Here is a 14966-nt window from a genome sequence, read left to right as displayed (position 1 = left end):
ATAGGAAAATAATAGTTTCAATGCAGTTTTCCTGTTACATAAACAGGAAAGTTTGTCATGTCGGTTCCAGACATCTGAGAGAACAGTAAACAAATTAGGAGAAGACGACGAGAGAGAGCTAGGCAGGTCGTAACAGGAAAATGCATAAGGATTGGCAAAGGGAAATTTATGCTATTTTGACCAAGTAGATCAGATGTTAACTGAGATTAATATTTCCAGCCCAATAGTAAATGCAGAAAAACTCATCTGTTAGAAAACTGGACAAGAAATAGGTTAGAAATTTTGAACACTGGGATTTGTTTTATGAAAGCCAGCTTTGGGGAAGTTTAACTTTTTATTTCATAAAATTCTGTATTGCTTGATAATTTCACAATGGCATGCACTATTTTAAAAATGAAAACAAAATTAAGAGTATAATTTTAGCAATAACAAAGGCTCTTCTAGGGCTCTTAAAATAGGATTATGGGAAGAAATAAAAGGTCAGAGTCTGCATTTGCTTCTATTCTGGTGAACCCTGGGAGACATATTCATTTGCCTTTTGTAGCTCAGAATTTCTTGACTTCCAAGTTATTGATTTACCAGTGACATAAAATAGGAAATGGCCCAATTTATCCAGAAGAGAAAAAAAAAGTATCATAGATCACATCCTCATGGGAAGGAAATTTTTTTAGGAAGCACTCAAGGAGGAATTGACCTAGAGCCCAAAATAATTATCACTGATGTCTGAGGAAAGCTGGACTAGTAGGGAGTAGATTTACTGGTTGAATCCAATAGTCACACAAAAGGGGAATTCTCAACTCAATTCAGTTTCATGGTACTTAGCTCCTTCTTCATAATACAATGTTGTACACCAAAAAGTTTATTCGATTTGTATGCATTACATTCATCTGTAAAGTATGCTTAAAAGGTTGTTTTTTAAATGAATACAGTTTTTTAAATGAATACATTTGTCTTTGGATAAAATATTAGAGCATTTTATTTTAATGTTAAAGAGCTTTTTAGTAGGATTACTGTCTTTCACTGAGAACCAAGAGTAGGATATAGTAATCCAATGGGACTCGATCCATTTGATGGAGGTGGTACTGACTTCTGGAGAAAACCTCTTCTGAGATTAAAAAAAAAAAATAAAGAGGACAACTTGGTAGCATGTACACTTGCTTGACAGATGAAGTTAGAGGCAGTGGTGATGTGAAAACAGCAGTTGAAAGCAAAAGCCACATCCCAATGCATGAAAAACCATAGCCATTCTACAGGAAAAGATATACAAGGAGGGTCTCAAGGAGGAGAAAGCTATATATGGATACAAACTAAACAAACTGTTTGCTATCCTCTGGATAGCAAGGAATCACAAGCAAAACAAGAAAATGACAAAGCACAGAGGTGTACCTACTTGAATCTCCCAAGGGTTGATGCTTATTTCCTCATTATGTTATGGAGAAAATAAGAAGGAATATTTCCTTTATCTGGCTGTACCACGGATGACGAACAGTGTACACAGTGCTCGGGATATGAATATAGGTCCACAGTTAGCTTTGACACACAATCAGTGGTTCCATTCCATGCATAAATCTCTTATCAAATGTATCACTGAAATATGAGATTGAAGAACCCCAGCGAGTTCCCTGCCCCTTCATTTGTGGGAATGCTCCTTACAATGCAGTTTTTAACTATATGAAACAGGGCGTTCCTTTAGATGTACAAACTTCCCCATTATGTTGTTATGATAAGCAAAATGCTTAACTATCAACAGCTTTTCAGACTAAAAGTGCACTGTGACACACACTCTATGTAAGAGGAACAGCATTATCTCATTGATGTAAGTTCCTGCTTCTTTCTACTTGTCATGACCGCTCATGCTTTCTATGGTCAAATTCTATACTTATAGAAAGAGTAAAAGAAAATTTATAAATAAGTTTTGAAATAAGATGGAAACTTATTTTAAAACCTATCAAATAACATCTTAGCAATAGACTACCACGTGAGATTGTACTTAACTGAGGACGTCGGGTGTCATTAAAAAATAAAAATTTTCAACAATCTTTAGAAGATTAGAGCCTTTTAAGACTCTAAAAAGCAGAAAGGAAAACAAAAACAAAACTGGAAGCTACCAAAGGGGCCTGCAGCTTTTTCTTCTTTAGGATTGGTTAAGGATCTCTTAAATCATTAAAGAATAATGATGTTAGATGCCATGTTCAGGTAGATTATATCATCTTATTTCTCTGATGAGAGAGATCTGAAGATATGTTAAATTAATAATAATGTGGAGGTGCAGAGCAAAAGTAGAAAACTTCTTGAGTTCCCTTTTTCTTGCTCTTTTTTGCTGCGGCACGGTTCTCTCAGAGGAACAGATATTGACTAGACGTGGGGGGAGGAGGGGTTGGGGCTGAAGCTGGTAACAAAGAGAGAAAATAAGAGTTCTCCTTATTTTGTGCTTTGCAAAAGAGCAGGGATTTTGTTTGTATGTTTGTTTGTTTTGCTTTTCAGCCCAGAACCTCTAAGATCTCTCATTAGAAAACTGAGGGGCTCATTTCTGCAGTGTTATTTTTACAAAAGACTCTCTAGAGGACCATGAGTTGCTGAGGAGATGCTATAATATACAAATATACAAAATTACAGCTTATATAATTTTTCCTGAGAACAGCATGCTTATCAAGTTGGGGAAAACACTGAAACCTGAGTTAGATGTTAACTATGGGAAACCAGGAATTCTGTATAAGCAATGTTTGTACTATCATACTTGAAATTATGTGTCCTTCTAGCCTTTAGAAACTTTAGAAAGTAATGACGATTTTAAAGATATGAGAGACTAAGAACATCATAAGAAGGATATCTGGTAACTTATATTTCATATAAACATATAACATTTCATATTTCATATCGACATATACCTACATTTACTATATATGCAAAGTGCTATTCTAGATATTTCAGCAATAAGGAAGGAGAAATAATGACGAGTTGGATGAGATCCCTACTTGCAAGGAGCTTATAACCTAATTGGAAAATTAAGCATAAAGACTTGAAAACTCAAATTAAATCACAAAAGTCACATAGCCAAAATAATAGGAGGGACAACTTGATACATTACATAATTAATGATCAAATTAGTGTCTAGACCAGAGGTTACGACACCTGGATGGGCCACTAGAATTATATGGTGGGTTTTTTTTTAACATCTTTTTTAGAGTATAATTGCTTTACAATGCTGTGTCAGTTTCTGCTTTATAACAAAGTGAATCAGTTATACATATATATATGTCCCCATATTTCTTCCCTCTTGCATCTCCCTCCCTCCCACCCTCCCTATCCCACCCCTCTAGGTGGTCACAAAGCACCGAGCTGATCTCCCTGTGCTATGCGGCTGCTTCCCACTAGCTATCTATTTTACGTTTGGTAGTGTATATATGTCCATGCCACTCTCTCACTTTGTCACAGCTTACCCTTCCCCCTCCCCGTGTCCTCAAGTCCATTCTCCAGTAGGTCTGCATCTTTATTCCTGTCTTGCCCCTAGGTTCCTTTTTTTTTTTTTTTTTTAGATTCCATATATATGTGTTAGCATACGGTATTTGTTTTTCTCCTTCTGACTTATTTCACTCTGTATGACACTGTCTAGGTTCATTCAACTCACTACAAATAACTCAGTTTCATTCCTTTTTATGGCTGAGTAATATTCCATTGTATATATGTGCCACATCTTCTTTATCCATTCACATGTTGATGGACACTTAGGTTGCTTCCATGTCCTGGCTATTGTAAATAGAGCTGCAATGAATATTTTGGTACATGACTCTTTTTGAATTATGGTTTTCTCAGGGTATATGTTCAGTAGTGGGATTCCTGGGTCATATGGTAGTTCTATTTTTAGTTTTTTGAGGAACCTCCATACTGTTCTCCATAGTGGCTGTATCAATTTACATTCCCACCAACAGTGCAAGAGTGTTTCCTGTTCTCCACACCCTCTCCAGCATTTGTTTGTAGATTTTTTGATGATGGCCATTCTGACTGGTGTGAGATGATATCTCATTGTACTTTTGATTTGCATTTCTCTAAAGATTAATGATGTTGAGCATTCTTTCATGTGTTTGTTGCCAATCTGTATATCTTCTTTGGAGAAATGTCTATTTAGGTCTTCTGCCCATTTTTGGATTGGGTTGTTTGTTTTTTTGATATTTAGCTGCATGAGTTGCTTGTATGTTTTAGAGATTAATCCTTTGTCAGTTGCTTCATTTGCAAATATTCTCTCCCATTCTGAGGGTTGTTTTTTCATCTTGTTTATGGTTTCCTTTGCTGTGCAAAAGCTTTGAAGTTTCATTAGGTCCCATTTGTTTATTTTGTTTTTATTTCCATTTCTCTAGGAGGTAGGTCAAAAAGGATCTTGCTGTGATTTATGTCATAGAGTGTTCTGCCTATGTTTTCCTCTAAGAGCTTGATGGCGTCTGGCCTTACATTTAGGTCTTTAATCCATTTTGAGTTTATTTTTGTGTATGGTGTTAGGGAGTCTTCTAATTTCATTCTTTTACATGTAGCTGTCCAGTTTTCCCAGCACCACTTATTGAAGAGGCTGTCTTTTCTCCATTGTATATTCCTGCCTCCTTTATCAAAACTAAGGTGACAATACGTGTGCAGGTTTATCTCTGGGCTTTCTATCCTGTTCCATTGATCTATATTTCTGTTTTTGTGTCAGTACCATACTGTCTTGATTACATAGCTTTGTAGTATAGTCCGTAGTATAGCCAGGGAGCCTGATTCCTCCAGCTCCGTTTTTCTTTCTCAAGATTGCTTTGGCTATTCGGGGTCTTTTGTGTTTCCATACAAATTGTGAAATTTTTTGTTCTAGTTCTGTGAAAAATGCCAGTGGTAGTTTGAAAGGGATTGCATTGAATCTGTAGATTGCTTTGGGTAGTAGAGTCATTTTCACAATGTTGATTCTTCCAATCCAAGAACATGGTAAACCTCTCCATCTATTTGTATCATCTTTAATTTCTTTCATCAGTGTCTTATAATTTTCTGCATACAGGTCTTTTGTCTCCTCAGGTAGGTTTATTCCTAGATATTTTATTCTTTTTGTTGCAATGGTAAATGGAGTGTTTTCTTAATTTCACTTTCAGGTTTTTCATCATTAGTGTACAGGAATGCAAGAGATTTCTGTGCATTAATTTTGTATCCAGCTACTTTACCAAATTCATTGATTATCTCTAGTAGTTTACTGGTAGCATCTTTAGGATTCTCTATGTATAGTATCATGTCATCTGTAAACAGTGACAACTTTACTTCTTCTTTCCCAATTTGGATTTCTTTTATTTCTTTTTCTTCTCTGATTGCTGTGGCTAAAACTTCCAAAACTATGTTGAATAATAGTGGTGAGAGTCGGCAACCTTGCCTTGCTAATGATCTTAGTGGAAATGGTTTCAGTTTTTCACCACTGAGGATGATGTTGGCTGTGGGTTTATCATATATGGTCTTTATTATGTTGAGGAAAGTTCCCTCTATGCCTACTTTCTGCAGGGTTTTTATCATAAATGGGTGTTGAATTTTGTCAAAAGCTTTCTCTGCATCTATTGAGATGATCATATGGTTTTTCTCCTTCAATTTGTTAATATGGTGTGTCACGTTGATTGATTTGCGTATATTGAAGAATCCTTGCATTCCTGGGATAAATCCCACTTGATCATAATGTATGATCCTTTTAATGTGCTGCTGGATTCCGCTTGCTAGTATTTTGTTGAGGATTTTTGCATCTATGTTCATCAGTGGTATTGGCTTGTAGTATTTTTTCTTTTTGACATCTTTGTCTGGTTTTGGTATCAGGGTGATGGTGGCCTCGTAGAATGAGTTTGGGCGTGTTCCTCCCTCTGCTATATTTTGGAAGAGTTTGAGAAGGATAGGTGTTAGCTCTTCTCTAAATGTTTGATAGAATTCGCCTGTGAAGCCACCTGGTCCTGGGCTTTTGTTTGTTGGAAGATTTTTAATCACAGTTTCAATTTCAGTGCTTGTGATTGGTCTGTTCATATTTTCTATTTCTTCCTGGTTCAGTCTCAGAAGTTTGTGCATTTCTAAGAATTTGTCCATTTTTTCCAGGTTGCCCATTCTATTGGCATAGAGTTGCTTGTAGTAATCTCTCATGATCCTTTGTATTTCTGCAGTGTCAGTTGTTACTTCTCCTTTTTCATTTCTAATTCTATTGATTTGAGTCTTCTCCCTTTTTTTCTTGATAAGTCTGGCTAATGGTTTATCAGTTTTGTTTATCTTCTCAAAGAACCAGCTTTTAGTTTTATTGATCTTTGCTATCATTTCCTTCATTTCTTTTTCATTTATTTCTGATCTGATCTTTATGATTTCTTTCCTTCTGCTAACTTTGGGATTTTTTTGTTCTTCTTTCTCTAATTGCTTTATGTGTTAGGTTAGGTTGTTTGAGATGTTTCTTGTTTCTTAAGGTAGGCTTGTATAGCTATAGACTTCCCTCTTAGAACTGTTTTTGCTGCATCCCATAGGTTTTGGGTCGTCGCGTTTTCATTTTCATTTGTTTCTAGGTATTTTTTGATTTCCTCTTTGATTTCTTCAGTGATCTCTTGGTTATTAAGTAGTGTGTTGTTCAGCCTCCAGATGTTTGTATTTCTTACAGATTTTTTTCCTGTAATTGATATCTAGTCTCATAGCATTGTGGTCGGAAGAGATATTTGATATGATTTCAAATTTCTTCAATTTACCAAGGCTTGAATTGTGACCCAAGATATGATCTATCCTGGAGAATGTTCCATGAGCACTTCAGAAGAATGTGTATTCTGTTGTTTTTGGATGGAATGTCCTATAAATATCAATTAACTCCATCTTGTTTAATGTATCATTTAAAGCTTGTGTTTCCTTATTTATTTTCATTTTCGATGATCTGTCCATTGGTGAAAGTGGGGTGTTAAAGTCCCCTACTATGATTGTGTTACTGTCCATTTCCCCTTTTATGGCTGTTAGTATTTGCCTTATGTATTGAGGTGCTCCTATTTTGGGTGCATAAATATTTACAATTGGTATATCTTCTTCTTGGATTGATCCCTTGATCATTATGTAGTGTCCTTGTCTTTTGTAATAGTTTTTGTTTTAAAGTCTAGTTTGTCTGATATGAGAATTACTACTCCAGCTTTATTTTCATTTCCATTTGCATGGAATATCTTTTTCCATCCCCTCACTTTCAGTCTATATGTGTCCCTAGGTCTGAAGTGGATCTCTTGTAGACAGCATATATACGGGTCTTGCTTTTGTATCCATTCAGGAAGCCTGTGTCTTTTGGTTGGAGCATTTAATCCATTTACATTTAAGGTAATTATCTATATGTATGTCGCTATTACCATTTCTTAATTGTTTTGGGCTTATTATTGTAGGTGTTTTCTTTCTCTTGTATTTCCTGCCTAGAGAAGTTCCTTTAGCATTTGTTGTAAAGCTGGTTTGGTGGTGTTGAATTCTCTTAGCTTTTGCTTGTCTATAAACCTGAATGAGATCCTTGCTGGGTAGAGTAACCTTGGTTGTAGGTTTTTCCCTTTCATCACTTTAAATATGTCCTGTCACACCCTTCTGGCTTGCAGAGTTTCTGCTGAAAGATCAGCTGTTAACCTTATGGGGATTCCCTTGTATGTTATTTGTTGCTTTTCCCTTGCTGCCTTAAAAATATTTTCTTTGTATTTAATTTCTGATACTTTCATTAATATGTGTCTTGACATGTTTCTCCTTGGATTTATCCTGTATGGGACTCTCTGCACTTTCTGGACTTGACTATTCCCTTTCCCATGTTACGGAAGTTTTCAACTATAATCTCTTGAAATATTTTCTCAGTCCCTTTCTTTTTCTCTTCTTCTTCTGGGACCCTTATAACTCAAGTGTTGGTGCGTTTATTGTTGTCCCAGAGGTCGCTGAGACTGTCCTCAATTCTTTTCATTCTTTTTTCTTTATTCTGCTCTGCAGTAGTTATTTCCGCTATTTTATCTTTCAGGTCACTTATCCGTTCTTCTGCCTCAGTTATTATGCTATTGATTCCTTCTAGAGAATTTTTCATTTCATTTATTGTGTTGTTTATCATTGTTTGTTTGCTCTTTAGTTCTTCTAGGTCCTTGTTAAACGTTTCTTGTGACTTTCTCCATTCTATTTAGAAGATTTTGGATCATCTTTACTATCATTATTCTGAATCCTTTTTCAGGTAGGCTGCCTATTTCCTCTTCATTTGTTAGGTCTGGTGGGTTTTTGTCTTGCTCCTTCATCTGTTATGTGTTTTTCTGTCTTCTCATTTTGCTTAACTTACTGTGTTTGGGGTCTCCTTTTCACAGGCTTCAGGTTCATAGTTTCCGTTGTATTTGGTGTCTGTCCCCAGTGGCTAAGGTTGGTTCAGTGGGTTGTGTAGGCTTCCTGGTGGAAGGGACTAGTGCCTGGGTTGTGGTGGATGAGGCTGGATCTTGTCTTTCTGGTGGGCAGGTCCACGTCTGGTGGTGTGCTTTTGTGGTGTCTGTGGCCTTATTATAATTTTAGGCAGCCTCTGTGCTAATGGATGGGGTTGTGTTCCTGTCTTGCTAGTTGTTTGGCATAGGGTGTCCTGCACTGTGGCTTGCTGGTTGTTGAATGGAGCTGGGTCTTGGCGTTGAGATGGAAATGTCTGGGAGATTTTTGCCGTTTGATATTACGTGGAGCTGGGACGTCTCTTGTGGACCAGTGTCCTGAACTTGGCTCTCCCACCTCAGTGGCACAACCCTGATGCCTGGCTGGAGCACCAAGAGCCTGTCCTAAACATGGCTCAGAATAAAAGGGAGAAAAAAAAGAAAGAAGAAAGAAGATAAAATAAAATAAAATAAAGTAAAATAAAATAAAGTTATTAAAATAAAAAATAATTATTAAGAAAAAATAATTTTAAGTAATAATAATAATAAAAAAAACCCCCGACAGACAGAACCCTAGAACAAATGGTAAAAGCAAAGCTATACAGACAAAATCACACACAGAAGCATACTCATACACACTCACAAAAAGAGAAAAAGGGAAAAAATATATATATAATGTTGCTCCCAAAGTCCACCTCCTCAATTTGGGACGATTCGTTGTCTATTCAGGTATTCCACAGATGCAGGGTACATCACATTGATTGTGGAGATTTAATCCGCTGCTCCTGAGGCTGCTGGGAGAGATTTCCCTTTCTCTTCTTTTTTCACACAGCTCCCAGGGTTCAGCTTTGGATTTGGACCCGCCTCTGCGTGTAGGTCGCCGGAGGGCGTCTGTTCTTTGCTCAGACAGGACAGGGTTAAAGAAGCAGCTGCTTCGGGGACTCTGGCTCACTCAGGCCGTGGGGGAGGGAGGGGCACAGAGTGCGGGGAGAGCCTGCGGCGGCAGAGGCCGGTGTGACATTGCACCAGCCTGAGGCACGCTGTGTGTTTTCCCATGGAAGTTGTCCCTGGATCTCGGGACCCTGGCAGTGGCGGGCTGCACAGGTTCCTGGGAGGGGAGGTGTGGATAGTGACCTGTGCCCACACACAGCCTTCTTGGTGGCGGCAGCACGGCCTTAGCATCTCATGCCCGTCTCTGGGGTCCGCACTTTTAGCCACGGCTCGCACCCGTCTCTGGAGCTCCTTTAAGCGGCGCTCTGAATCCCCTCTCCTCACGCACCAGGAAACAAAGAGGCAAGAAAAAGTCTCTTGCCTCTTAGGCAGGTCCAGACTTTTACCTGGATTCCCTCCAGGCCAGCGGTGGTGCACTAACCCCTCCAGGCTGTGTTCACGCCGCCAACCCCAGTCCTCTCCCTGGGATCTGACCAAAGCCCGAGCCTCAGCTCCCAGCCCCGCCCGCCCCGGTGGGTGAGCATACAAGCCTCTCAGGCTGGTGAGTGCTGGTCGGCGCCGATCCTCTGTGCAGGAATCTCTCTGCTTTGCCCTCCGCACCCCTGTGGCTGCGCTCTCCTCCGTGGCTCTGAAACTTCCCCCCTCCGCCACCCGCAGTCTCCGCCCGCGAAGGGGCTTCCTAGTGTGTGGAAACCTTTCCTCCTTCACGGCTCCCTCCCAGAGGTGCAGGTCCCATCCCTATTCTTTTGTCTCTGTTTTTTCTTTTTTCTTTTGCCCTACCCAGGTACCTGGGGAGTTTCTTGCCTTTTGGGAGGTCTGAAGTCTTCTGCCAGCGTTCAGTAGGTGTTCTGTAGGAGGTGTTATACGTGTACATGTATTTTTAATGTATTTGTGGGGAGGAAGGTGATTTCCACGTCCTACTCTTCCACCATCTTGAAGCTCCTCCAAGTTGTACTCACTGGCACAAGGTGGCCATCCCTGGTTTCACAACAACATGATCTCAGGCACAAACCTCCTTGTTTTTCCATTTTGTCTTTAAGTTACTTGTTGAAACAACTGGCCCGCAGTCCCAAGGACTGTCACGGCTTCGGCTGGTGGGGCCCCTCCAGAGCCGGCAGCCTCAGTGAGACTGCCCTCTCCTCGGGCTCTGGGGCAGTTCAGTGACGGCGGAGGGAAGAGACCCCGAGCCAGCTACAGTGAGGTTTTAAGAAATTAAATGCTTGAGCTCTACTCCAGACCTCCTGAATTAAATTTCTGGGCAGGGCATGGGAGGACAGAGGGTATTAATTCAGAGAAGGGAGAGGAGTTGGGGGAAGCAAGACCTGGCATCCTGTACCTTATAAAACTCCCCAGTAATGCTGATAAAAACAGCTTGACACAACTTAGTGGAGCAATATTTGAGAATCACTGCCATGGGGCGGGATGGCACCATTGGGCAAACATGTTCCTGTCAGTTAAGGTGGCATGTAGACCAAATGGGCTTTGAGTTATGCAGGATTTTCAGCAGAAACTCCCACATGTTTCCATCTCCACCTCTCTGATGCCTAGCACACCAAAGTTGAGAAATACTACACTAGATCATGAGCCTGAGAGTCCACAGTGGAGCCGAAAGGCTTCAAGGAGGGGCATCTTACATTGAATTTAAAAAGAAAAATCTTGCCAAACATAGAAGAAGAGAAGAGTTGCCAAGGAAAAGGAACAGCATGTATTCAGGAAAGGAAAACTGGGCTTAAAGTGTGATGCACTGAAGAGTTGTTTAGAAGAAAGGGTTCCTGCAGGGGAATGCTAGACTCTGGAGAGGATCAGATTTCTTCCTTGGGTTCCACTGTGTTTTTATTATGGAAAATTGTGAATACCAAGTCTAGGATTTTATAAATCTCAATTCAATAAACTTTATGTTACTTTTGTTTACTCAAGTTACATTCTAATAGGTAGTGTCTTATTATTTTTGTTATAACCTGCACATCTAGGATGCATTCTTGGCTATGAAATTTTCATATTTCTTCTTTAAAGTTGGTTCCAGGGCCTCCCTGGTGGCGCAAGTGGTTGAGAGTCCGCCTGCCGATGCAGGGGATACGGGTTCGTGCCCCGGTCTGGGAGGATCCCATATGCCGCGGAGCGGCTGGGCCCGTGAGCCATGGCCGCTGAGCCTGCGCGTCCGGAGCCTGCGCGTCCGGAGCCTGTGCTCCGCAACGGGGGAGGCCACAACAGTGAGAGGCCCGCATACCGCAAAAAAAAAAAAAAATAAAAAAAAAAAAAAATAAAGTTGGTTCCAGGTTCTTTAGTCAGTTTCATTCAGTCCTCATACTTAACAAGAGAAAAGCCAGGACTACACTGACCTGATATTAATAACAAAGTATTTGTGTACAAGACGCCTTTGTTCAGAATGCCACAAAGCAAGAGTGAAGTTCCAAGACAATTATCAGTGTTACTGAAGATTTAATGGTTGGGGCTTATGCAACCTGAATTAAATACCAATATTATGGTTACCTGAGTGAGTGATTCCTGGTAAGATCAGGTTGACGCTCCTGTAGAATTTCAAAGATGTTGGGCTGGCGCAGAAATGCAACAATCTTGTCATTGTAAGCTGAAAAAACATACATATGTAACAATATTTTAAAATCTGTTATTTTATGCACATAAATCCAGACTTTTTAAGTTTTGTTTTTCTGGTTAATATTCCTTGTATTCAAAGTCATAGTTTAGAGCCACTATAGATGCTTAAATTCCAATTTCTGTCTATCCTGTTATATGAGTATTGGACTTAGATCTGTTAGGTATGATTGACTTAAGCACTCATTAAACTCATCTGATGAGCCATATTTATTATCAAATTGCAAGATGAGATCACCAGCAAGATTCTAGATACTGATTGTTTTATGCTACTGCTTACCAAAATTAACCTTATAAGCAATTGTTAAAAATGGAAAACCATCTTCTGATTAAATGTCAGCCACCTACAGAGGTAAAGAGGTAGAGCAAGAGTTGCTAAAATACCGTAGTTGCCGGCAGCAACTACCAATATGCAGAGGCAAACCATTCCCAAATTCTATGTGGAAATAAATGCCATTAAGCCACAGGGTAGCTCTTTACCAAACCAACTACACCAACAGCTACAATACAACCAGCGTCATCAATTATGTACATAATATTTTAAAAGGAAAATCTATATATTAGTCAAGGCTGGCTAATGTTTACAAAAATTTTAAATTTAATTAACGTTTACTAAAGGCTCTGTTAATACACTTTTGTCAAGAAAGTAATTTGCTTAAGATAATTCATCTTGATTACATTTATTTATAATCAGAAATACAGATATATTTAAATTACAGAACTGAGTGTCTGAATTCTCAAACATCAGAGATCCTAGTTCAGTCAATACTTTGTGCTCATAAATATGATCAAGAAACATGCCTTACTTTAACAAAATATCACTCAAAAGAAATATAATTCTCTAGACATTTGCCACTTCAAATTTTAGCTGCATCATGCTAATTTTAGTAAAATGTAAATAAAATTTAAAAAAATACTATCTGCTAACATGGAATCCCATTGTCAAACTCAAAGTGTTCCTAACTGCACATTTCACCACATATAAATAATAAAAACATTTTTATAATTGAGGTTTTGTCAGCAGTTTTTACATTCTATCTAAGATCAGAGACTAGATAACTTTTTAAACCACAATTTTATAGTACTTTAAAATTCTATGTGCAGCATTTAGTCTCATATGAGTAACAGCATAATAAAACATAGACTGTTCAATTTCTACCCAAGGTTTCTTCTTATTCAGTGACTGTCGAACTTTTTAGGACATGGGCACTGCATTATATTTCACGGTAAAGTCTTTCTTAAAAAAGTAAAAATTTTAAAGCAAAACCAGACAAATGGAGAGCTGCTCAAATTTAAGATGGAACAGGGAGCCCATCTGGCCTCCTGCCAGTCTGTCCACTCCACCTGCCTTAGGGGCTCTAGGTTTGAAAACTGATCTACTTCAACCTCATCATTTTACGAACAACTCAACTTGTTCTTTAGGCCAATTTGCCTACATTCATTTATTTTTATTTTACAATTTTGGAGACTTTTGCTGTCTTGCATTTGCTACAAAACCCCTTAAGAACGTGCCATCATTGCTTTCTTATTTTGTGAGGCTCACAAACCTTTTAAACTCTGTCTCAAGCATTAGATATATACTAAATAAATGCTTGTCCAAATGCCTAATTTAAAATGACCACAGAATACCGCTGCCTTAAGAACTTATTTTTCCTTAACTTCAACAATCTAATATAATAGTTCTACTCAGGTAAGGTAGAGTAGTAGAAAAAATTCTCATCCTATAGGATTTTACAAGACATAAGTGTTTTGAGACTCAAATCGATTTCTTAGGGATAATGCAGCAGTTTTTCAGTACAGGGCAAATGTAGCAGGCTGACAATAGGGAAGTGTATCAGCAGAGAATGCATGGTACACACTGACATGAAAAGCAAAGATAAAGATTTCGGGAAAGAGATGACATACCCACTGGAACCATGTCCTGGTACTGTGGCCTACTGACTGTATTGAACGTACTCGATGGCCTGGGAAGAACTGGTGGTCCTGCATGTCGAGAATCTTCTCCTACCTGCAAACACAAGCAGTGTTTTTGTTTTGCACCAAATCCTAGAATACTTTACATCAGTACCCCAAGCCAAGTTGTTCATAACACTTGACAATGAGCATTGTTAAGTACCAGCTGATCAGAACAGAGGCTAGCTGAAGAGCTGACACAGGACTCTCAAAAGCTCTGCTTCAGTTGCTGAATTGAGGGGATGGGTTGGGGTATAATGTCCCTGAGAGGGGCCAGGGCAGTAACTGTTGACCAAGTGGTACAGGAGTAGCTCAAAATGCCTACACCTCTTGGATATGTAGATGCTGAATACCTGTTCCTCAGGAATAACTTCTACCTGACAGAACACAAACCTGCAAAAATACAATCAGAGAGAACACTCAGGTGGTACAAAATTCATCGGGCAGTGCCAGGATACACCTTCTTTTGGCCAAGGCAGGTCAGGGAATTCCCTGCCTCAGCAGAAGAGGGGTTGAAGAGCAGCAGTCTTCATGTGGGTTTCCGAGTTGGATATTATCTCCTCAGAAGCAATTTTACATGCCTATTAGAGCACCCAGTACAACAGCTCTTTCTGGTTTGAACCTCCCACACCAGCAAGCTAATGACAGCAGGTGTGGAGGAGCTAAATAGGGTTGCCTCAACCTGAATTAGTTACGTACTGATTATAGACTTAGAAACTCATACGTACAAGGAGATAAATAAAAACGCCCATTTAATAGTCTTACCAGAAAACTCTAACACTGCTTCAGCTTCTGTTTTAGCATTTTTCCCCCATACTACAGAAGTCTTTTAAGACAACAGTAGAACAGTCAAATAAGAGAGTAAGAGAACAAAAGGCAAAACAACCTCCTGGATTTATAAATTGGTACTTTTAAAATACAGTTTCTACTCCCACCCATTCAAACCCTCACAACCATTTTATCATACTGCATCCATTAGGTGTTCAGTGAGGGTTTTTCTAAAGGCCCTAAAGCTGGAAATAGCGTCCCCACCCTCGACTGCTTGTTTATCCTTCAAGAATGTTCTCACTCATTCTTCAATGTGTAGTTCAAACA

The 14966-nt window shown here is 39.1% G+C and overlaps 1 protein-coding gene across 7 annotated transcripts in view; it reads right to left on the bottom strand.

The window, feature by feature from the left end:
* The window catches only part of HECW2 (HECT, C2 and WW domain containing E3 ubiquitin protein ligase 2), a 404779-nt gene that overhangs the window by 68420 nt on the left and 321393 nt on the right, over positions 1–14966 (bottom strand). For all 7 annotated transcript variants that reach the window (XM_060105711.1, XM_060105717.1, XM_060105714.1 and 4 more), the window contains 2 exons: positions 13824–13926; positions 11796–11892 (listed from right to left, as the gene is read on the bottom strand). In XM_060105711.1, coding sequence (XP_059961694.1) covers positions 11796–11892; positions 13824–13926 — 200 coding nt within the window. The remainder of the gene's footprint in view (positions 1–11795; positions 11893–13823; positions 13927–14966) is intronic.

Source organism: Mesoplodon densirostris, chromosome 8 (genome assembly GCF_025265405.1).
Source record: "Mesoplodon densirostris isolate mMesDen1 chromosome 8, mMesDen1 primary haplotype, whole genome shotgun sequence".
NCBI classification, from domain to species: domain Eukaryota; kingdom Metazoa; phylum Chordata; class Mammalia; order Artiodactyla; family Ziphiidae; genus Mesoplodon; species Mesoplodon densirostris.
Note: the sequence above shows the minus strand (reverse complement) of the source record. Positions and strands in the feature narration are given on the sequence as shown.